Genomic DNA, 24,839 nt, shown 5'->3' on the forward strand with positions numbered 1-24,839 from the left:
TTCTCCTGCATAGAAAACGTATTTGTACGGCTTTCCGAGGCAAACACAAGCTCTGATCATGCTGTTTGATGTGTGCTGGTAGTTTCATGTGATTCGATCATCCTGTCAGTCCTGTCAGCACAGAGGTGTCTGGGGGCTTCAGAAGGGCCACACATCTGAACGGTTCACTAACAGCCAACTTCACGCTACTATTACCATCGAGTTATGAAAGCTGTCAATGTGCAAACAATCCTAACATCACATCAAAATAATAATAAAAATGTTGAAGGCATAAATCATTTCACAGAATTTCACAACTAGCATGTTGTGTCCCTGAATACACACAAGTAAACAATACTGTATTTCCCCATGTTTTGCATGATCATAATTACAGCTTGGTTAACAATGAAACACAATTCAATATTCTGTGATATTTACCTCGAAGTTTCTTTTGATTTCTTCAAAAGAAATTGAAGATGTCTCATCTCAAGCTCTTCACTGACACTGTTGTCTCTTTGAGAAGCTGTTGTTTTATACAGCTTTTTTTTTTTATTATTGTATGAGATGTTACTTTCCTATTTGCACTTTAATTTTGAATGTTAAGTGCAAGCTAGTGAACTTTTATTAACAATTTTGCACTGGTGTTGGTTTAATAAATAATTCACAAAAATTTGTGTGTTTGTTGTTTTGTTTTACAAGGATAGAAATTTTTGTCAAGCCTGATGCCTTGCACAGCGATGCATACTATTTATTAGGGTAATTCAGCACTAATATTTTACTTTAGTATCGGATCGGTGCTCTGTATCAGCCAATACTGAGTCTCTGGTATCGGAATCTGTTTTGGAAACAAACAAAGCGGAGCATCCCTATAAACACGTACAGCAACTCGTCAGGGTGGAAATGATGTCATTTCAACAGTCATTATTGTTAAAAATGAAATAAATAATTGTCACATTAGTTTTACTCTTTGTTTAAATCATAACTGAAATGGATAATATAATATAATATAATATAATATAATATAATATAATATACATTTAAAAGGGAAGGTCTGCCTTTGTAGACAGTAAACAGCAGGGCAGCTCCCTAGGCAGTCTATATTTACTTTAAGAAAAAAAACTAAGCACATGCATTGAGAACAAAAGTACTTCAATGAATTACTTACAATTTAATGCGGTTTTAAATTTATTTATAAATGTTATCAATTAAACTTTACATGAACTGCTAAGTTACATATGGCCTATGCTTACTTTAAAACATTATTTATATTTATTAATTTAGCAGAAGCTTATATCCAAAGTGACGAAAGAGGACAATACAAACAGAACTAATGAATCCAAGAGAGAAATCAATAACAGAAGTGCTCCTGGACCAAACTTCAACAGACAATAATACATTTCTACAGCAGAAGAGGAAGTGCAGAACAGCAGACAGTAGAGAAGATTTTTTAAGTGCAATTAAACAAAAGGTTGCGAGTTAGTTAATTAAGGTCTTCATTATTTACGCTCCACTTCCCATCAGGGTTGAGGGTTTATTTTTTGCGATAATGATGGTCTAACTGCACATTATCCATTACTGAAAGCCACTCTTTCATTAAAAATAATTGTGTTCAGAACATAAAGTACTGAAAAGTACAGAAAGTCTTTCTACTAACTTTAGTCATGTAGGTCTCCTGTAAACATCACTGTCGATTATTGACTGATTTTAAATTAAAAAATAAAATCTGCTGTCATGCTTCAGAAGAAAATGTGTGAAAGGGGCTCAACACTTTTTTTGCTGCCTCAATTTCTGCTGTACCCATTGTTCTCTGAACCTCATTTCAGTGAATTTCCCAATTCAGGTGTGAAAAGCTGGATGCCTTGCACTCGTTCTGCAGCCGTCCGGTTCACTGGCTCTGAGATCTCCTGCTATATATAGTGTGCTGCGTATACAGCGGGTAAAGGCACACACAGATACGCAAACATCAACAAACCTCGTGTTTGAAACTGAGCTGAAAGTTGTTTGAACATCTGAATCGCTCACTTAATGAAAAGGAGCTTTGACTGTGTTACTGCTGTGAGACACACAACATCTAACAATGGTTTTCTTTGTTCACAGCTGCATTTGACCATCCCTCAGTGTTTTAAAGGAGCAGAACTAAACTGTAGGAATAATTTAGACAAACACCAAAATTCTATCATCTTCTATTCACCCTCATGTTGTTCCAAACCGGTTTGACTGGCTTTCTTTGGTGGAACACAAAAAGGGAAGTTTTTCATACAGTGTACACACAGCTCCAAAAATGGTTACATTCATATAAAAAAATATATAAACATTGAATGAAGAAATGAGTAAATGCCCCAGTTTATGTAAGAAAAATAGAATATTTTTTTTATTTAAATCATATATATGTTTATAAAAATATAACATCTATTTTAATTTTATATATATATATATATATATATATATATATAATATATAAGCAGTCTGCTCTTCACACAAGCCTATCACGTGGCTTCAGAGGACTTAAAAAAACAGTCATATGGGCTATTTTATGATACTTATATGTCGCTTTTTGCCAGTTTTTGAGTTTGACGGAGTCCATTCTCATTCACTTTTATTATATGGAAAAGTACAACTTGGACATTCATCAAAATATCTCATTTTGTGTTTAACACACGAAAAAAAGTTCTTGTTGAGTTCTTGAGTTTTACATGCTGTTTTGATTTGGTTTTTCCAAGTAAAATAAAAAATATATATATTTACAACGGGATCAATTTACTCGTTAAGCAACAATGCTTATAATATAAAGAATTGTTTTCAGAGAATGTATCTTTAACACTAGTGTTTTTGGTATTACACTAATATATATTGAAACTTCTTAAAGTGTAAACAAGAATAAGTCTGTCAGTGCAGTAAATATATTATATTTAATATCAAATGTATGTCTTTATACAGTGTTGCCTCAAGTAAATTATCTGGTCTTTTATCAATTAAACTGTAAAACAGGACAACACCACTCATTAAGAACACTTATCAGCATATAAAAACCTCTAATGAAGACTTTTGACTTCATTGAACTAAACCAACCACTGATTCTCTAGTGAAAACCTGCACTTTTGCGCAGCTGTCCCCTAATTAGTCTACACCAAAGTGTTTGATATCTTTCTTCGGAGCACATGCTAATAACGGTGGGTCATAAACCACAAAGCAGAACAAAAAAAAAAGGTTTGACAGCTCAGTACAGCGAGAAATAGTTTAACCTTCCACTAGACAGATCAGATAATTAACAGCATCCACAACACACACACACACACACACACTATTGGTCCACAGCCATATTGAACAAGCTCCGGTGTGAAAGAATCACAGTCTTTCGGCAGGCAGAGAGGGCTTGTGTGATGAAGCGCTCTGATTGGCCGTTGCTATAACAATAGGGGAGGAGAGACAGCCAAGTGGGGGTGGAGACCCAGCATGATTATAAAATCCTTCAGAGAGACACATTTGCTTCCTGTATGTTTTTATTTTTTTATTTATTTTCTGTTATGTTTTCCCGCATCTTCTCCTGTCAGAAGGGTCTCTCATGAGCAGAAGCAGGAGGGAGTGCAGAAAGAGACGCAAGATAAACGACTGTTCCTTTCTCTACTGCATGTACGCATGCAATGCATGCTGCAGACTAAATAAGACACCTCCAGTGTTGGATTATCTGTCTGGCTGTGCGCTGACTGCCTCCAGACCTGGAGGCCACCCTCCTCCTCCTCTTTCTCCTCCCTTTCACACTGAAGGAAGAGTAGAGACGGTCTTCTGTTTGCCTCCTGCAGACTCCAACCATTCCTGTGAGTATGCAACCGTCTCTGTATTGTGACATGAACTGTTCTGACTTTATGACATGTTTGAGATGATTCTGACCGTGTTGTTGTTTCGATATAGACCGAAGCTGAAACCCTGTACATCTACAGTACATTTAGCACTGGAATAACGCCATAAACACTCTTTCCATTCAGGTTTCGCTCATCTTTCTAAACCCACACACTGATGTGTGCTGACGTAATATATGTGGCTTCGGGGTCACGCGTGTTCAGCGGCGCGGGCTTTGATGTGCACATGATTCACGGCTGCATGTACGGCCGGGACTATACATTTGTGGAGAGCTTCCTGAGAGTGGCGAGATGCTTTAAAGTGACACATTACAATGTGTACATAACACGCCTGCTTATTGCAGCCTATCTGACCGTACGCACACCACTCGAATGCACAAATAGAGTCGGTCAATAACATTAGTGTGAAGCCACAACAGGCGGCTGGCAGTGGTTTATTAGTGCAGAAAGAAGATATTAATACTCGAGTCATGCATCTTGAAGTCAAACAGCCCAATGGATGTGGCTGTACTTTTAAAAGTAAATCCTATCAAAGGCCGTTTTGGGCTCTGTAGAGTTCTTAAGTTGCCAATATGGTGTTTATGAGAGTAAAAAGTTGTTGATGAAGGTCTGTAGATAAGTGTTTAGGTTTCTGGATCTTATCTGATGGTTTCCTATACAAGAAGAGAGTACAAAGTTATTTGTGAAACTTTAAACTTAGCACACCATGATTTGGTCTTCTGTCAACAGAGAAAGCATGAATTAATAGGGAACTTGCACAACATTTTTAGATTTGAAGGTCTTGGAAAGCTCATGTGACCACAAAGATGATCCATTGAGGGCATGTGGAAAGATACAAATCATGTTTAAGATTGCTTGAGGGAGAAGTACTTTTATGAAAATGTTAAAATAACTTTGGGACTGGCTAAATGTTTCTCACAGAACTTTAATGAACTCTACAGTAATTGCATTAAGTAGCAACTCTATCATAGGTGCTTCTTCTAAAATGCTTTAGGAGAAATTACATTTGAAACTACTGTGTTTCTAGCGTGTTATAAATGAATGTAAATAATACAGATCAGATCAATCAGTTTTTTTGTATAATGTTTACAAATTTGAGAACTTTTTTGAACTTTAAGTGACACATGAGTGCAAAGCAATGGCAAAAGTCTCTATTTCATCTAAATACTGTCTAGAAGGAACAACTGAGGCATTAAAAAAGCCTGTATATGTGTGTGTGGAAACAATAATAGAAATGGATATTTTTATCAGTTACTCATCTTGACCAGTCAGTTTCCTCATGATTTGATCCACAAACTTGATTCCACATGTGGAAGATAACCCTAATTTAACAGACGGCGATAATATGAGGACAAACCTGTGATGTGGCGAAGACAATGGCATTATGTAAAGTTATGAGTTCCTTTATAGGATGAGAATATGACAGATATCATCACCTCAGTCTAGACAGCCAGCATTTCCTCTCAAAGCTAAATTGTCTATTTAGAAGGAGCAATCGTGGTTTGTTGGTCTTCTAACTCAGTTAATTTCCTTCCTTGGTTGTGAAGCTGTACCTTGAGAAGGCGATTGAAGATAATTACGCAATTGGGCCTAGGAGAACAGCACCAAATGAGAGGTTTTATTGCTCATATCATCTCGAATATATATATAGTGACGACTGCGAAGGACAGTGTCCTAAGCAAAACATCTCATGTATCATGTGCTTGGATCCGGTGATGTAAATGGCTCGGTGTAAGTGAGCAAAGTATCAGGAAACAAGAACAGTGCCTCCAAGAATGTCCCTGCTGTTTGTATCCAAGCTGGGATACAATTTCAGAGCCCTGTGATTATAAAGAACTGCTCTTTGCCTTTCTTCTCCGGCTTTGAAATGGAAATGACACAAAATTCCCTGTCTACATAGAAATAACACATGGGGAGAATGAATATGCACAAACGCTGCCCTGTTTTGTGGGTGATTCTTGTTGGTAAAAAGAGCTGCTGTGCTTTGACGGTGACAGGAAGATGAGAACAAGGTTGACCCAACCTCTTCACCATCTGCCCTTTAGCAATCTCTCGCCTCGCTGGCAATAACCTCTGTTCACACCGCTAGCCAGCGTTTCTCAGTAACGTTCACACCACTGATGGATTTATTGGCCAAAACAAGATGCTGGATGTTGGTGGATGTCAATGAACTAATGGAACTTATGTCAAGAAATGTCAAGTTTGCATCAGGCATGGGAGAAATGACCACAATCTTAATCACAGTATGAGTACATTTACACTATGGTATACATATCGCTAATCACAATGTAGATATTTTTGCATGAAAAAGGAAAAAGTTATTAAATGAAAGAGGTCTTATAATGAACTTCCCTCAAGTTTCAAATTAAAAGAAAAAAATAAAATAAGCTTAAAATTAAAATAGTTCATCATAATCAATCTGTCATTTGCTATATATATATATATATATATATATATATATATATATATATATATATATATATATATATATATATATATGTAATTTAGCTTTATATATTTGATATATAATGTATTATAACTAATTATTTTGAACTTGAAGGATGCAAAGCAAAACCTAAGATTATTCATAAAAAAAACAATGATTCATAACAAAAGAACGTAAGTCATGTTATATAATAGTTAAGTAAAAATATCAATATTAAACTAATCTTACCAAATGTTTTGCTCTTATTCTGTCTGAATGAGGCATTTCTATATTAATGAGGCAAGTTGCAAAAAACGACCAAACTTATATCTAAACTGGGGCACGTCCTGCTGTATATTTGACACAGACTCCATGATTGGCATAACATTAAGCAGAATCTCTACCAGTCTGTGAATCTCTACCACGTGATACATATCCTCACACCATCCAGCCCTTGTTTGCCCTAATCAGCAAATTGCATGTTGATATGTAAGCTTAAGTACTTAAAATCATGTGCAATTAACATAATGAGTAATTAAGACTCAACTAATTACATTCACAGAGAGACACACGCTCTATTGTAGAAATACAGTCGGTGTGCAAATTACATAATGACTTTCAGAAAGGAATTTCACACAACCTAATTTGTCTTTTGGTGCACCAAGCACAGCTAGATTACAACCGGTGATCATTTCACTACTATACTTTTAAATACAAAGTGCTGAAAACAACTGACAAACCCGACCCTAACAACTATAGACTGAAAACACTTCTGGCCTTGCCTTCGCTTTCTGCCTTTTATAGCTCGCACCTTGAATAGTCACTGAGAGAAAGAGCGAGAGAAAAAAAGAGAGATAGTCTATTGATCTGCACAGACTAATTATTCTGTTTAAGGTCTCAATAGGGCACCCATTGATTTACTAGAAATAACTTATAGGACTGAGTGCTTATTGATCGAGTGTGGTTTCAGCACTCTGATGACATCACTATAAATCTGTTAGTGATTACAGGAAATTAATGGCCTGCTAACTAGACTAGTAATTAGACCCTCATAATTTAACCCACGACTGCTACAGTTCTTTATTACACGGCATATGGCACAGAGAGACACAGGTGCTTTTTTTGTTTGTTTGTTTAATTACTGCGTGAAAGGTTATCCATTGTACTGTGTATTTTAGCTCTGGCTCTATATGTATATTCACTTACCACGAGCTTACCATGTCTGTCTGTCAATGTCAGAGCTGCTTTTGTTGCAGAACAAAGGCATGTTTTCAAATAAAAGGAATGATCTGATGTACGGTATTGAATTATTAATCAAATTCGCCAAGTCAAACATAGAAAAAAATTAATAAATAAAAACCCCAGCAACTGCAACACACTAAAACCACCTAAAACAGTTGAATACCTTCAAAAAAGACAAAAAAGACAAAATATGATAGCGACTGCACATCAACACAATATAATTCACTCTTAACATTCTATTACAGAGCAATTAATTGGTACGAATAATTTTGAAACCATTCAACAACCCATCTTGGGTTAATTTTGCCCAGCAAATTAGGTTGTTTATTTAACCCAGCATAAGGGGTTGATTTAACCAAGCTATGGTTTATTCATTTTACTATATTACTAGATTATTTTTTACTTCATACATTAAATAATGTTTATACGTTAAAAAACATTCATAATACAGTAACAGACTTAAACCACCCAGAATGCCCACAAACCCAGAAACCACACAGCAACATACTGAACACCCTATAAAGTAAAGACACAATCACACAAAGCCTAGAAACGCAATAAAACCCATACACTTAAACCATTTAAAATTAGCAGACAACTGCACAGAAACAGACTAAAAATAAAACCTTCCAACCACATAAAAATAATCTGAACTACATAACAACCGCATACAGTAGCAAAAACAACCACATACTGTAGCAACAATAACAAAAAACTCAGAACAGTGTAGCAATTACCTAGCAACAAATAACACTCAGAACAGTGTAGCAATTGCATAACAGCACAATAAAAAAAACACACATTGGTCCAAGTCCGGTCTCGAGTACAACTTCTAATGACCTCAGACTTGTCACAGACTTGACTTGGACTCGAGCCTTTGGGGCTTGAAAATGATTTCCGAGTCCAGGGACAGTTGACAGAATTTGGCTTCATCTCGTGTGGAATATGTACATATCGCCCAACTATACTCTCAGAAAATACAACCGATACAGAAGCTGTCACTGAGGTGGTACCTTTTCAGAAGGTACCTTATTTACCCCTAATGCATGTATATTAGCACCTAATATAAGGCACCTATAATATATAAACCTTTGGAAAAGGTACTGCACCAGTGACAGCTTTTGAACCTTTTTCTGGCAGTGCATGTTTAGCACCTGTAGTTCTGGCAAGGTTTCTGCCACTTTCATTACATCTGAATTATTTAAAGTGACCCCTGGAATGTGGGATGACGCATAAGACCTGTAATGCATGTTAGTCACTGTAAAGTCCCGTATGTGTTGCATGTGGCTGTTTGTGGTCATTTAACCCCTTCATTTTGGCATTTTAAAGAAAAAACTACTTTTCTCAGATCAGTCTTATCCCGGTGAATCAGGGTGAGGATGTGCCACCCACAGTGCAAACAGAGCTAGTCATCCAGCAGCTCTGAGGTAGTTACCCTGTCAAACACACTTTTTTTCTATAAATTATCACTGGTTGGGGCCATTTATGGGTCATAGCTTCTGTGCAGCCTCTAGCAAACCAGCATGGGTCCGGTTCCTTTCAACACAGCACATACTGACGTGTTAAATCCTGCACAGAAAACCATATTTCACATGTGGCTAGTCATTTAGCTGTATGGCTTTATTATCTGTGTTGTTGCCTAAATGGACTCTGTTCAGCAGTGACAGACTCATTTTTTAGTTATGGTAATATAGAATAGAAAAATCACAAATTAGAGCAACATTTAGCTCAAACAGAGACTCTTGCATTGGTCTCTTTCTTCACAAATATTTCTCATCCCAAAAGCTCCACAAAACCACACATCTTCTAAAGAGTTTTAGATCTATGTAATATCTCACACTATGCCCAGATTTGCCAAGATACCAAAATCTGCAGTCAAAAGAGGTCTCAATATATTTTAAATATATTTTAATATAACATGTATATTATAGAGAATATACACATCTCTAATAGTTTTTAAGTCTGCGATCAAAAGTCAGAGGAGACAATACAAACTCAAACATATCAAATTTTGATCAAAATCAACAAAATGTATATAATTTAAATTTGATATACAATAATCACGCTTCATATAGTTTCAAAAGTTTGCAATCAAAAGTCAGTTATATCAGTATAAACTCAAACATCTATTAAATTATCCAAGATAAAAAAATTTAATATAGTAATATAATATAATATAATATATAAAGTTACCAAGATTATATATATAAATATATATTATATTTTTTTTTTTTTTAGTAATAACACGTCTCCAGAAGTCTGAAATTAATTCAATCTCATTATAAACTCTACAAACTCTCTTGCATTAAAATCTTCCAAGATAACATTCATTTAATCAATATAATATTATATTACAAAATAATAAATATTTATACAATTATATATAAAAAATAATCTAAAAAAAAAAAAAACAGTAATCACACATTTCCTGGTTTCAGAAGTCTGAAATCAAGTCAATGATCTCAACATAAACATGAATATTCAAACTAAGTTAATTTCCACATATATTTTGTTTATAGCTTTAGCCTTAAAAAAAAGACAAATTAATTTGAGGAGAAACACAGATGCATAAGCATTGCCCAAAAGCCTATAAAGTCTCTTGAACTGTGAAAAAGCAACAACTGATCATAAAGCAATCAGAGATAGACAGGTTACATAAAAGTAGTAAGAGAGCGAGAGCTTAGCAAAAGCGCTAACGCTCATGTGTGCCTCATCTTAGCTCGTTCCCAGTAATGTTTACAGTAGCTAGCCTGCTGTTTGCAGTAAATAAAGGAAGGTCTTCACAGGAATGTTGCCCAGCATTTCAAGTTTATCCAGTTACTCATTAAAAGGGCAACATACTGACTTTACATAAAACAAAAGCAAAATGCTGTTTTTATGGATCGCTCAAATTTTTGATAACATATAGGGACCGCTAGCAATCGTCACAGCAGGATGTGTCTAAAAAAGCAACAGAATGGCCATGTAGTCTTGATAAAAACAGTTTGCTCTTTCTCACCAGGCTTGGTTTCTCCTAACTGTGAGCCAGCTGAACGAAACACTAGCGCAGCTATTAAACATGTTTAGTTGATAATGTGTGGTTGTGTTTTGTTGTCTTTTTTAAATGAGAGGAACACTAGAGCCATTGTTTTAGCTCGACTCCTGAACATTTCTTTGGTTTGTGCATCTACATAACTAAAGAAAGAGCTTCTTGTAGTGCCACAAGACATCTCTGGCTCTGGTTATAGCGATGCTTACAGTGAAAACAAAAGGTCGTCTTTATTGCTTCATCTAAATGGGACGGGGAACAACAGGCATTTATTGCTGCTAGGCTTTCTAAAAATACATAATCACTCCCTCCTCCAGATTTATGTGCATTTTGGACCCATGTCAAGTGTTTACTCATATAATGAAAAGTGTACGAGCAAATGAGGGAAAATTATATGACACCGGCACTAACAACATTACTAATGCATCTTTCACAGCTCACTCCTTTCTGAAAATGACAGTCTAATGTGGTAGTCAAAGTAATATGCATCTTTATCTATGTCCACACATGCCATGAAGCCAAAGGCAGTGACAAACAGCTCTTTCTGTCATGACGTTTTCAGCTATGCCAAATATTAAGCTGTCTTCGCGTCCGTGGAAGCCATTTGTCTTAGTTTAATCGCAGGATTTTCAGCTTGACAGGCAGGAATATTGTATTGGGGCGATACGTGTGTGAGGTATCGCCATCCATCTTAAGGGGGACATCTCAATTTCACAACCGTTGGGGCCAGACGACCCGCCGTACGAGGTCAGTTACAGTGCATTCAATCAACCGTTGGCTCCAGATAATAAAATGGCTAGAAAGCCACTGGCGCCCAAAATGAAACGTTTAAGGAACCAAAAGAATTGACATTGCCAAATAACATAATCTCTCAATATAATATATGGTTGTTCTGAAGCAAAGTTCTCCCTTACAGTAAATTCAACCTTATAACTGGGCCTAAGGATACACTGTAAGAAATAATTGCAATTTATATGGTATGGTAAATTCTATGGTAAAAACCTAATGTTCCCTTACTCTATGGTGTAAAACTGTAATAGATCTAATGAGGCATTACATGTCATTTTTCATTAGGGTTTTACGTTACATCTTATGTTGTTAAATTAATCTTCATTGCATTATTTAGTATTTTTAAGTTGGTTGTCAGTGTATTAAAAGGTAAAGTAAAATAAAATAAAATAACAGGAGGTTAAATATCAAAGAATAATTCCTTCCAAAACAAAACAAACAAAACAAAACAAAATAACAGGAGGCTCAATATCAAAGCTTAAATCCTGTCAAAACAAAACAAAAGAATTAATAAAAAATATTAACACCATTTCAGTTGATTAAATGCAGTTAAGTTCAAATTTAAGTTCTATCTGAAAAAAAAAACTACATACATTTCACATATTTTTTTAATAACCCACTAAACAATAGCCAGTACAAAAGCCAGTAACCCACTAAACAAAAGCCATTACATCACTTATTTGATATTTGTAATTGCAATACCAGTCATCACAACAAAGATCTACTGTGCATGTCTCTCTGTTGTCAACTACACATTGACACAAGTTGGTGATTAAACTTGCAAAACAAACATATCAAATCAGATATGACAAAAAACTGAGAGAAAATAAGACTTCATTTGAGTCATTTGTTAGACCAGTTCAAACCAATATACCATATTTTCCGGACTATAAGTCGCACCTGAGTATAAGTCGCACCAGTCCAAAAAATATGTCATGATGAGGAAAAAAACATATATAAGTCGCACTGGACTATAAGTCGCATTTATTTAGAAACCAAGCGCAAACATTACCGTCAACAGCCTCGTGGCTGGAGAAGGTAATGTTTTCTCTTAGTTCATTTCTCTTGGTTCATGTCAAATTAATTTTGATAAATAAGTCGCACCTGACTATAAGTCGCAGGAAAATACGGGTAGTTGTAAGTTTGAGAATGATTCATTAAAAAGAATCTGTTCATAAGAGTCACTTTTGTTTGAGAATCAGAATCTTGAACACAGTGCACACTCTAAAGATGAAATTGACTAACATCTCCTCACCAAATCACAAAAAATCAATGCATATAAAACTTTCCTGTCCACAGCAAATATAAATGTATATTTTTACCACAAATATGTAAATATTCTATTCGCATTCTTTAGCCCTGACAACTGACAACACAATAGTAAAAAAAAAAAAAAAAAAAAAAAAACCATTCAGATTTTATTTCTTTTCATTTTGGCTTCCTAAAAGAACAGGCTTTGGTGGACAGAAGGATGGTGTTTTCCAGGAGGAATCCAGTGTAAATGCTTGTAGCGGTGCCATTCTGAAAAACAAGGCCAACGTTTTGCTGGCATATTGTGTGTAGCAAACATCACTGAAGCATGCATCTGAACAAGCAGTCCTGTCACTGAGGCATAAACTAATCTGACCACAGGACTGAGCCCTGAGTCTTTATGTGGTTTGGGTTTGAATCAGAATTGAAAATCTAGGTTACTTCCTAATGCAGCCATAAAAGCATTATTGCAGTGGCAAACCATCTTTAGATGATGGACATGAATCTTCTGATCGACAGGTAGGCTGATTTAATACATTAGATTAGATAGAACCTATACATGCATCAGTTGTAAATATACCTAATATGATGCACGGATAAGAAAATTATCGTTTGGGAAAGAAATCACAAATGACAAATCATCTTTTCAATATCTCACTTCCTTATAGACAACAACAGCAAGCTCAATATAAAATAAAATATTTCTTATCTAATTGTTCATAAAATAAAATCAAAAATAAAATAAAATGAGAGGTTCAATATGAAAGCAAATTATTCTCAAATTCAGTATGAAAGCAAATACTTCAAAGCAAATTATTCAAAATAAATAAAATAAAATAAAATAATATAAAAAAGGATGTTCAATATTAAAGATTTATTCCTTAGAAAAAAAAATGTAAAAAAATATAAAATATATTATATATATATATATAAAAAAAATTATATATATATATATATATATATATATATATATATATATATATATATATATAAAACACTCCTAATACGCGTCAACTATTCAATCATTCGTGCCTATGTTAATTTCTGGAGAAAAATCTGTGAGAAGGATACGTATCTGAGAAAATGATGTACCCTGAGCTATGAAGGAGTCACCTGTGGGCAATCAGATTCTCCTCAGGCCATTTCCACACTCATATTTCTACCCACTAGGCCTCTGAGACTGAGATATTATTGTTTTTTAATACAGAGAAACTATCCGCAGCTCTGTGAGAGATCATGATTCATTAAAATGCCAGAACAAAAGTAAAACACTCTTTTATTGTGTGTCGAAGGGCCAGGTGAAGGGGATTCTTGTCCTCATTAATCTGTCTAGACCCCCGACCGCTCCTGTTTATTCCACCTCCACTGTGTCCTCACAACTTCCCCAAAACTAGCACTGAAACAGAGCAATAAAGAGAAAGAAAGCAATCTGTGTTTTCTCCTAAAACACTATCCCTAATTAGTCATTCCTCTCTTTCCTGATTAATTCAAACAAATGCAAGGATAAAGTGCAATGCAGGCCATTGTTTTCACTCATTTTATACTGAATATTGGCAAATCTGGAGGTAAAACGTGTCATTATCTGGTTGCCTTTTATTATCAGCTTTAAAAACAGCCCCGCAATTTCAGGCCCAAATGGTTTCAGGACTTTTAACAGCAATGTCTCAACAAATCGTTGCAGCGGTATGGGAATATGAAAGCCAATGCAAGCGACTCTGGACATGATGAATGGCGGATTCCTGGATTTTTCCTCTTACTAGACTAGCACCTTTATTCCCCCTGAGACGACATTACAGGAGTGCACTTCCAGATGAATGACTCAGTCGATCCCCTGAGCGTCTGACAGGATCTAGGTCATCTTTTTACGGACACATATTAAGAGAGTCAAGGGTTTGTACAAAATATGATGACTGTTTCTGGATGAGTTGTTTTCTAGAAAAGCTGCAATACAGTATGTTCAGAGCAAATCTAAACAAAATATGTCAAACGCATGAATCATATTCTCTTTCTTTCTGTTTGAAATTGATCCCACATGACATACAAAATATTCCTACTTTCTTTCCTTCTTTCTTTATATATATATATATATATATATATATATATATATATATATATATATATATATATATATATATATATATATATGCAGGTGCTGGTCATATGATTAGAATATCATCGAAAAGTTGATTTCACTAATTCCATTCAAAAAGGGAAACTTGTATATTTTATTCATTCATTACACACAAACTGATATATTTCAAACGTTTATTTCTTTTAATTCTCCTTGTGCAAGGTTTCAATGTTCATCTTTTGGACAACTGTCAAGTCAGCAGTCTTCCCCATGATTGTGTAGCCTACAAAACAAGAATGAGACCATTTAAAGTCTTTGCAGGTGTTTTGAGTTAATTAGCTGATTAGAGTGTGGCACCAGATGTCTTCAGTATTGAACCTTTTCACAATATTCTAATTTAATGAGATACTGAATTTGGGATTTTCCTTAGTTGTCAGTTATAATCATCAAAATTAAAAGAAATAAACATTTAAAATATATCTGTGTGTAATGAATAAATATAATATACAAGTTTCACTTTTTAATTGGAATTAGTCAAATAAATCAACTTTTTGATGATATTCTAATTATATGACCAGCACCTGTATACACATAAATCTGGTCTTCTAAAAAAATTAAGAAGGAAGAAAAACTAAATTAAGTATTACTGATATCAGAATGATAGCTGAAAATGACAAGCTATTTAATATTGTGATGTTAACCAATAAATCCCTGATATCAAAATTCAATCAATTTTATATATATATATATATATATATATATATATATATATATATATATATATATATATATATATATATTTAATTAAAAACAAATATTATTATATTATGGCTGTTAACCAATAAATCCCTGATATTAAAATTCAATACATTTTATATATTTTTTTTTAATTTTAAAATAAATATTATTATATTATGGCTGTTAAAATTAAATACTATTGTGTGCAAAATAAACAAATAAATATATTTTTATTTAGAAGTGAATTTAGAAATCATAATATTTGTATAATATTTTATTATTCATTATTAAACTATTATTTAAGATTAAATTAAAGTCAGCGCTAGAAACAAAAAAATCTAAAACTGCAATATTTAGCAGAAATAAGCATGCAAAAAAATTTAATATTCTGTATCAACCATTATACAATTAAATAAACTAAAAATCTATTATCACCCAATAATCAACATATATTGTGCACCAAAATGTAAAAAGTTCCTCTATTATTATTAATGTATTTATTTATTGCAGATTTAAAGAAGTATGTAAGACATAAGACACAACCACCAAAATAAACACAAAATAAATATTTGTATGTTTAAAAAATAGAGACAAACAGGAAGCAGATAAAGACATCAAACTAGAGTACATTAAAATAATAAACATTTTGCCATAAAGAAGCACATTGTCTCTATATTTTTTGGGGAAAGTGTCTTACAAACCCAGTAAACTAGCCAATGTCTATAATAATAGTGAAACAGAGGAAGAAATCTGAGGAGGAAATATGCTAATATGCATGTCCTTACATATATATCATTTTCCAAATCAATCCCCTGGTATTTCACAGAAGGCTGAAAACTTCAGCGCTACTGTTGATTACCAATGACATTTCCTCTGTACAATTACAAGCAACAAGCTGTCATTTCATTGTGCATGAGACGAGGATATCCTTTTTCACCTTTGAATCAAATCACAATACTGTTCAGCACCACGAGATCTCCTCGAAGCCTCTCTGCATGCTCTCTCCCTGGACGAAAACTAGCGTCTGAGCAGCCACGGTATTGAATGAAGCCAACCCATGGGTGCCTAAGTATCAATTAAAGTGTAGGTGGAATGATTTCCCTCTCTGTACGTCAGTACCCAGCCTCCACAATGCACAGACGCGGCTCGGCTTGAGGGCTTAGACGTGTTCGCCAGAAGAAAATGTCATGTTGTTTTCTCATTGTTCAATAAATGGACTTGGTGGATGGACATCTGTGCAGTAATGCCAGTATTGTAATTGCAGCAGCAAAGCCAGATGACAGAAAAACCATTGTTTTTAATGTCGCAAACAATCTCTGCAGGGTGTGTGAGAGCTTGAAAAGTTTCCTAACACATTCAAAACCAAGACTTGTAACTGGATTTGAGCTCCATTCTTTGAACAATAGCCCTGTGACGATGACCTTGCGGCTGGATGATTCTTTGGGGAAACAAAAAGGGGTCCAACCTGGAATCAAACGCCATCCGACTGTCTCTCGTAGCCATGAGTGGGAATCTAATAGGCAGATGAGTCAAAAATGCCTTTATGTTTTCTCTCTAGTTTGGACGAACACAGAAAAAGGCGAATTATTCTGACACACAACCGTAGAGAAAGCAGCTTGAGACATCACTGTTGCACCATCAAGGGTGTCCCACTGCCAAATGATGGGTTTTTCTGCTCAGAGCCGAGGGCCAAGTTGATCTGGCACAAGAACGAAAGCAGATGCCATTTGATGATGGCGGCCAAACTCTGTCAGAGAGATCAGAATCTTCTCATTATTTTCTCACATCTTTTCATGTGGGAAGTCGTGTTCCCAATCAAAACCGCCGTACCCTGCAGAGTGTCCGGTCTACAGTGTCTGTGAATAGCTAAATTAGGGTTTGTTTTTCGGTGTGTTTTGCCATGCAGGGGTTCTGGTTGCACTTTTTGCTCTGTATGCGGGGCTGTGAATGAGACCTGCATGGATATTTGCCTTTTGGCCGGGCGCACAATGTGCCAGTTTGTGCTCTCTGGTCCGCGCAAAGCTAGATCTGTAGTATGTAAAGAAGACAAATGGGGCGCATCCTGATTTGGAATGCATTTCTGGCAAAGAGCAATTAAGAGTGCAAGCGGAGAGAGAAAGGTGGATTTAAATCAAAGTGTCTTTTTTGTGCACTATTTTATAAAGGGAATTGAATTACTATTGCATAAACCGTAATATTAATATTAGATGGACGCATGGTAAAAAAAAAAAAAATTCAAAGAGACCAGAATATCACAGAGGCTTAAAGGCATAGCTCATTCAAGGAAAGTAAATATATTCTGGGTGTATATATATATATATATATATATATATATATATATATATATATATATAGAAATAAGTCGCTGGGGTATATTTGCAACAAAAGCCAACAATACAATGTATGGGTCAAAATTATTAATTTTTCTTTAATGCCAAAAAATCATTATAATATTAAGTAAAGATCATGGTCCATGAGGATATTTGTAAATTTCCTACCGTAAATATATCAAAACTTAATTTTTGATTAGTAATATGCATTGCTAATAACTTCATTTGGACAACTTTATAGACGATTTTCTCAGTATTTCGATTGTTTTGTACCCTCAGATTCCAGATTTTCAAATAGTTGTATCTCGGCCAAATATTGTCCTATCCAAACAAACCACACATCAATGGAAAGCTTATATTTATTCAGCTCTCAGATTATTTTCTGGATTTCCGGAATTTGACACTTAAGACTGGTTAAGACATTTTTAAGAACTTAGGTAACCAAAAAATAGCCACTGACTTCCACAGTATTTTGCACACACATTAAAAGTCAACTGTTTGGTTGCAAGCATTCTTCAGAATATCTTTCTTTATGTTCATCAGCTGAAAGAAATTCAAACATCTTTGAAATATATTGAGGGGTGAGTAAATGATGACAATTTTCTTCCTTTTTTTGGTGAACTGTCCCAAAATGCTTCTAACAACCACAGATATTGTACATCTTTGATAATGATAACTGATATTTTGATGAGTGTGTTTTATGCTGGTACTGGTTTAGGCCTGTCATTGATAAATAATTATGTATCTAAAACGGCCTGTAGGTGGCTGGTCAGTCCATTGTTGAGTGATTAAAGTGTGATTCATTCAAACGATTCTTTCAAAATGCCTGATTCATTTAGAAATGAAGCAAGTGGCTCTCTTTATGAATGGATTTTATGAATCATTGACTCAAATCATTCCTTCAAAAACAAATTCATTAGAAATGAAACACCTCAGGTGTGCTGTGAGATGAACAAAAGTTCTGCTCCAACTTTATTTGGTACTATTTGTGTTGGCAAAACAGAAAAATCAGACAATGTTGAGCTATAATGTAACTCACTCAATATGTATGATGTATGATGTATGTTGTATGAAGTTCATACTCTAACAGCTTATTCAGGAAAACGTCACTCTTGCTTGTGTGATATTACTTAACTATAATATATCTTAAATCTAAAAACAAAAACCATACAGGGATATTTTTGCTTTCATTACACATTGAATGCTTTTGGATTTTATAGATTATGATAATATCGTAGACAATAAATATCGCACATGCGTACATGGTGGTGACTTTTGCACTTCAATTTTCTTCAGGAAATCTAAAAGTTGACTTTTATCTGCTGTTTGTGCCTTGTTTTGTGGCATACAACAAGTGCACACAGACAGAGAGGTTAAACATCCAGTGCCTCTGCACATCTCACCAATGTTAATGTGATCTTTGATCTTGGCGTCTGGCGGGAGATGGAGAGGGATAGTCAAGGACAGCAGGGGCTTTTCGGTGGAGGGTGGACTCATTCAGAGGTCAATACAGATCAGACTGCTGTGTTCTGCTTTGCTATCAGCGCAGAGCTAAATTAAGACCACCACCACCTATTGACGCGCTCAGCAGAGATCAACACGATAGAGGGAAAATTATATATAGAGTAACCGAAAAACTGGAAGGAGAGGAGGGGCGAACAATGCAATTAAAAAAGACAATAGAGTGATTCTGATATTATATTAACTCGAGGGTCAGATTTGACAAAACGTCACCCATGAAAACCGCATTGGCTGTATTTACATCATGTCCTCCAGAAGCTTATATTATAATAATTAATGAATTTCATACTTTTTCGTTTATAATACTGTGGTTAAAAACTGAAGGTCACATATAAATATAGAATTAATAATTAGAGAAAATAAGAACATTTATGAGAAAAGTATTCCCTGCTCCAAGGATTTAATAAGGCATCTAAAGCTTATTAACACAAAGCTAAAGAGAAGAAAATATAAATTATATATAATGAAACTAGGGTGTGCTTACAATATTGTGTCTAAAGTGCAACTCACTTATACCTATTTGTTGAACTAAATTCAATACAACATTTGTGATCTCGCTCATGCACTGATATTCAGGAAAACGGCACTTTACTTGCAAACAAACAAACAAAAAAAACATTCATGACTTGAAAAATAGGGGCAATAATATGTTCTAATAGGCTTCATCACGCACTAAATACTTTTGGACTCTCAATACATGTTTTGTCACTGTGTGGTTTAGGAAAGTAAAAAAATATCTCTATATGTTTTTTGTATATATACTGTACTTATAAAATGTATTATAGTTAATTAATATAATTTTTTATTTACTCTTAAACACTTGATAATGTCAACATGCACATTGTTAAATAACAACTATGGTATTATTGTAGACAATAGATATTATACACCGTTTAATGAAACATATAGTACACTATATATATATATAAATTATTATATTATTGTTAAATTATAAATATAAACACACTTCTTACGAGAAAATAAAATAAAGCAGGTAATGCAATAGATTATAATGGGAGCTTTTCGAAACATTTACCTCACGTTTCTACACTGCTGGCCTGACTGGTCTGTTGAAAATGAATCAGAATGAGCTTTATCAGAATCAGAATGAGCTTTATTGCCAGGTATGTTTACACATACGAGGAATTTGTTTTCGTGACAGAAGCTCCGCAGTACAACAGAATGACAGCGACAGAACATAAAACACATAATAAAAGAATAAAAATACAAATATGTAGACAGTGAATGACAATATACAAATGACAATTGTAGGCAGGTATATTACAAAGTGAAGTTATGTATGTACATATATATTGTGTGCAAAATTTAAGTGTATACTAAGTATGTGTGTTAGATAAATAAAGTGTGTGTGCATATAAATATAAAGTGTAGTGTGTTCGCCATTATTATCAGCTGTTCAGAAGATGGATTGCCTGAGGGAAGAAACTGGTCCTGTGAATGGACAATCATGTTAATTGTCTTTTAATTCTGACGATGGTATTGAGCCCACATCCATATCACCAATTAAAAGCTTTAGCCACAGAACAAAAGAGTTGACTGCTGACTGCAGATTATGGAGCAATCATAATCTGCTGGTTTATATGACATCCAAGTTAATGAACGCCGTTACAGATGATTACATGAACATGAAATCCACACACCAACTGTCTTGAGCACTTTAATATGCTGTTTACCGCTATAAGAAGTTTTATGTCCCAAATCAAGCTAGTTCTGGCAGATCACACTGGTTTACATGAAGCAGCTTAGTGCCAGTAACAGACCATCACTGCATTTAAAGCTAGCCATCAAACTTGACTTTGTTTATTACGAGCACCTATGTGCTTAGCAACCTCTCAGCACATCCTAGCAACCGTGTAGCAACATTCTAAATGACATTCCGAACACCCTACCAACTGCATAGCAACAATCTAGTGTGCTGCAGACCTACATTCTAAACTACACCCAGAGAAATACAATCACAAAACACCTTAGCAACTGCATCGCAACATTCTAAACAATACCCTAGTTACACAAGACTCAGAACTTCCTAGCGACTGCATGGAGACATTCCAGACTCATAACTGCCACAAATCAAATTTCATTCATTCAATATTATTATATATTTTTTATTACTATTATTCGATGTATTTCTCACGAATTAGGGCCAGATTAAAGTGCAAGACGGTTAATTGTTAATTTAAGCAACAAAAACAATAGTAATGCTTGACTTCCAGCTCTACAGTGAGCTGACACCATTGTTTTAAATATATCCAACAAACCCTTGATAAATTCAGTGTTTCTGGCTGCTGCACGGCTCTCCATTATTACTTATTCTTCAATGACTTCAGCATGTGCAGCTCCTGTAAACCCCTCTGGGGTCTGTGGCGTCTCAACAGAAAGCGGTCCACTCCAGGAACACAGTGTACATCAGCCACCAGCCCACCGACCAAACCAAAAACACCTTATTAATAGATTCCCTGTCAAAGACAAGTCACGTCCCCACGGAGCGTAGTGCGTACAGAGTGCCGAATGAGTCACGCTGAGAATCCCTTCAGCTTCTTCAGACGCGTCTGGAGGAGATAGCATCGCGGTGGAGGATAGGAGGCTCTTTTTTGAGTCACCGTGATCCCTGAGGAACTGAGGCACGTAGCAAATGCAAAAGGCAGCGAGGCGGTGGCTGATGGACGGGGTCGGTCAAACGAGACGAGAAGGCTGTAAATTAGTTGAAGTACATGAGGAATCTTTGGGAGTCAGTAAGTTGGCAGCACATTAGTAAAGTCAGACAAAAACTCAGTTTTATCAGCAATAACATTGCAGAGATGAAATTCTCCTTTGGAATAAGAATTAGAATAAATTACAGAAGGAAAAACCAGTAACCACAGAGAGTTTGACAGAGAATATAAGGTCACCTCTCCGGATGATTTGGTTAACATCTGCTTATGACACCCTCACATCTTTGGAGGGTCCCAGGAGTTTGGGATGTAATTACACTTGGAAGAGATGTTGGATTCAATCAGAGTGAATATGGAAGCGGGAGAGAATATCAATAAAATATGTCCACTGTGTAATTAAGGCTAGGAAGCTATAAGATACTGAGATCTTTAAAAATCATGTTAATATGCTGCCCTTTCAATCCGACAGTTTCAGACTCATCTCAGTGACACTAATAGCTTGATTTTTCTTTCAAAAAGACCCATTCACGCATATATTTTAAAATATTTGTTATATATAAAATATTCATACATTAAAATATTGTTAATATACCATATAAATATATCTATCTATCTATCTATCTATCTATCTATAAATATATATATATATATATATTATACAGTACAGACCAAAAGTTTGGAAACATTACTATTTTTTATGTTTTTGAAAGAAGTTTCTTCTGCTCATCAAGCCTGCATTTATCACATGATCCTTTAGAAATGATTCTAATATGATGATTCATTATCAAAGTTGAATATATATATATTTATATTGTAATAACAATATACACTACTGGTCAGTATTTTTTTTTCTTTCTTTTTTTTTTATAAAATCAATACTTTTATTCAGCAAGGATGTGTTAAATTGATAAAAAGTGATAGTAAAGAAAATATATTATTAGAATATATATTATTAGGATTTTTATTTATTTTGAATAAATGCAGTTCTTTTTAACCTTTTATTCATCAAATATATTAGACAGCAGAACGGTTTCCAACACTCATAATAAATCTGAATATTAGAATGATTTTTATATGATCATGTGATCGACTGGATGTTACATGTGACACTGAAGGCTGGAGTAATGATGCTGAAAATTCAGCTTTGCATCACAGGAATAAATTATTTTTTTAAAAGTATATTCAAATAGAAAACTATTATTTTAAGTTGTAATAATATTTCACAATATTACTGCTTTTTCTGTATTTTTGATCAAATAAATGCAGTCTTGATGAGCAGAAGAAACTTCTTTCAAAAACATAAAAAATAGTAATGTTTCCAAACTGGTCTTTACTGTATATATATATATATATAGAGAGAGAGAGAGAGAGAGAGAGAGAGAGAGAGAGAGAGCGAGAGAGAGAGAGAGGGAGATAGATAGATAGATAGATAGATAGATAGATAGATAGATAGATAGATAGATAGATAGATAGATAGATAGATAGATAGATAGATAGATAGATAGATATTGATTGATTGATTGATTGATTAACGTTGTTCCATACTAGAACCAGTAACGTTCCATAAAAACGATGTAGATGATAAGATTATTCAGGCAGACGCTGTGTTTCATCAGCCCTATGATTGGACTGCATGGAGCAATTATCGTCTTATGAGAGTCATGTTTCAAAGACAGGAAGACTAAATCATTATCTTTAGTAGAAACAACCAGTATAATCAAAGAGAGGGAGAGGACACGAGGCGGAAAACAAGTTTGAGAGGAGAGGGAATAAAACCACCACCACAGCTGAAAAGGGAAGATTTTCTGTTGAGTTTTTTAGCACAATTAGTATTTATTTTATTTTTTTGTTTCAGAGTCATTTGAGAAACAATGGCCCTCTGAGACCCAGTTATTTTAGGGGGAGCGGATGCTAATTGGCAATGGGAGTAGAGGCTAGTCTCCCACTTTCAAAATAATTAGTAAAGCACACAGCACGATCTCACAACCAGACTTAAACGAACAGCACTGGAACCCTTAGCAACCGCTCTGCCTGGTAACGCAGGAGCGCAAAGGAAGAGAATGTGAGAGATTTTGATAAGCTCTAGTGAGACTGAGCTGAACTTCAGCTGTGGAGAAATGTTATACTATTAAAAACCCATTAAATCTGTCTTTTAACAAAGTGTTAGTACATATGCATAAAGCAACCACTTTATCACTTAAAAAGGACATAATGTAGTGAAGAGAATTATAGTATTTTTTTCATACTCGTCATTTTTAAAGATGTCTTGCACCTCTTTAGAAAGCACTGATGTTGGACATGGGGTGTGCGATATTTATCGTCTATGATAATTGTTGTTTTAACAAAGTCGGAGCTGACATTATGTACTAACTTCGCACAAAACACACACACACACACACACACATCTCGAGTCAAAAGCATTCACTGCATGATTCAATGAATCACTCATTACATCAGGGAGAGGCTTAGATCATTTGTTTTAGGAAGAATTTTGATTGCAGACTTTTGACTCTTGATTGCAGACTTGATATATTGGAGTTTTGTTGTAACCAACACCAAACTTGGCACCCTGATAGAGCATAAAAGCAGCAAAATTTAAACATTTCATCTCAGATCCTTCAACTTCTTAAAGACAAAAACACAAGAGAGAACCCAATAATATCAGGCCAGATTTAATCTAAGAGCACAATGAAACAAATGTCATAATCACATGTTCGTAAATAACACATTAACTCAAACTGTTCTTGCATCCTCCGCAGGACTTCTGGTCCAGCGACATGAATAAGATGAAGAACTTCAAGAGGCGGTTCTCACTTTCCGTGCCACGAACAGAGACGATAGAGGAGAACGAGTTTACAGAACAGATAAACCAGCTCAACATCTGCTGCAGTGACGGTATGGCTTTACTCTTGACGTTCACATCTTTCATTCAAAAG

At 34.8% G+C, this 24,839-nt stretch overlaps 1 protein-coding gene across 1 annotated transcript in view; it reads left to right on the forward strand.

Annotated features, from left to right (window-relative positions):
- The first annotated feature begins 3,400 nt into the window (after positions 1 to 3,400).
- Positions 3,401 to 24,839, forward strand: part of LOC113055500 (cyclin-dependent kinase 18-like) — a 55,608-nt gene continuing 34,169 nt past the window's right edge. The window contains exons 1-2 of the mRNA XM_026221860.1: positions 3,401 to 3,794; positions 24,663 to 24,798. Of these exons, the coding sequence (XP_026077645.1) occupies positions 24,681 to 24,798 (118 nt within the window). The 5' untranslated portion in view covers positions 3,401 to 3,794; positions 24,663 to 24,680. The remainder of the gene's footprint in view (positions 3,795 to 24,662; positions 24,799 to 24,839) is intronic.

This window comes from Carassius auratus, chromosome 36, assembly GCF_003368295.1.
Source record: "Carassius auratus strain Wakin chromosome 36, ASM336829v1, whole genome shotgun sequence".
Taxonomy (NCBI): Eukaryota; Metazoa; Chordata; class Actinopteri; order Cypriniformes; family Cyprinidae; genus Carassius; species Carassius auratus.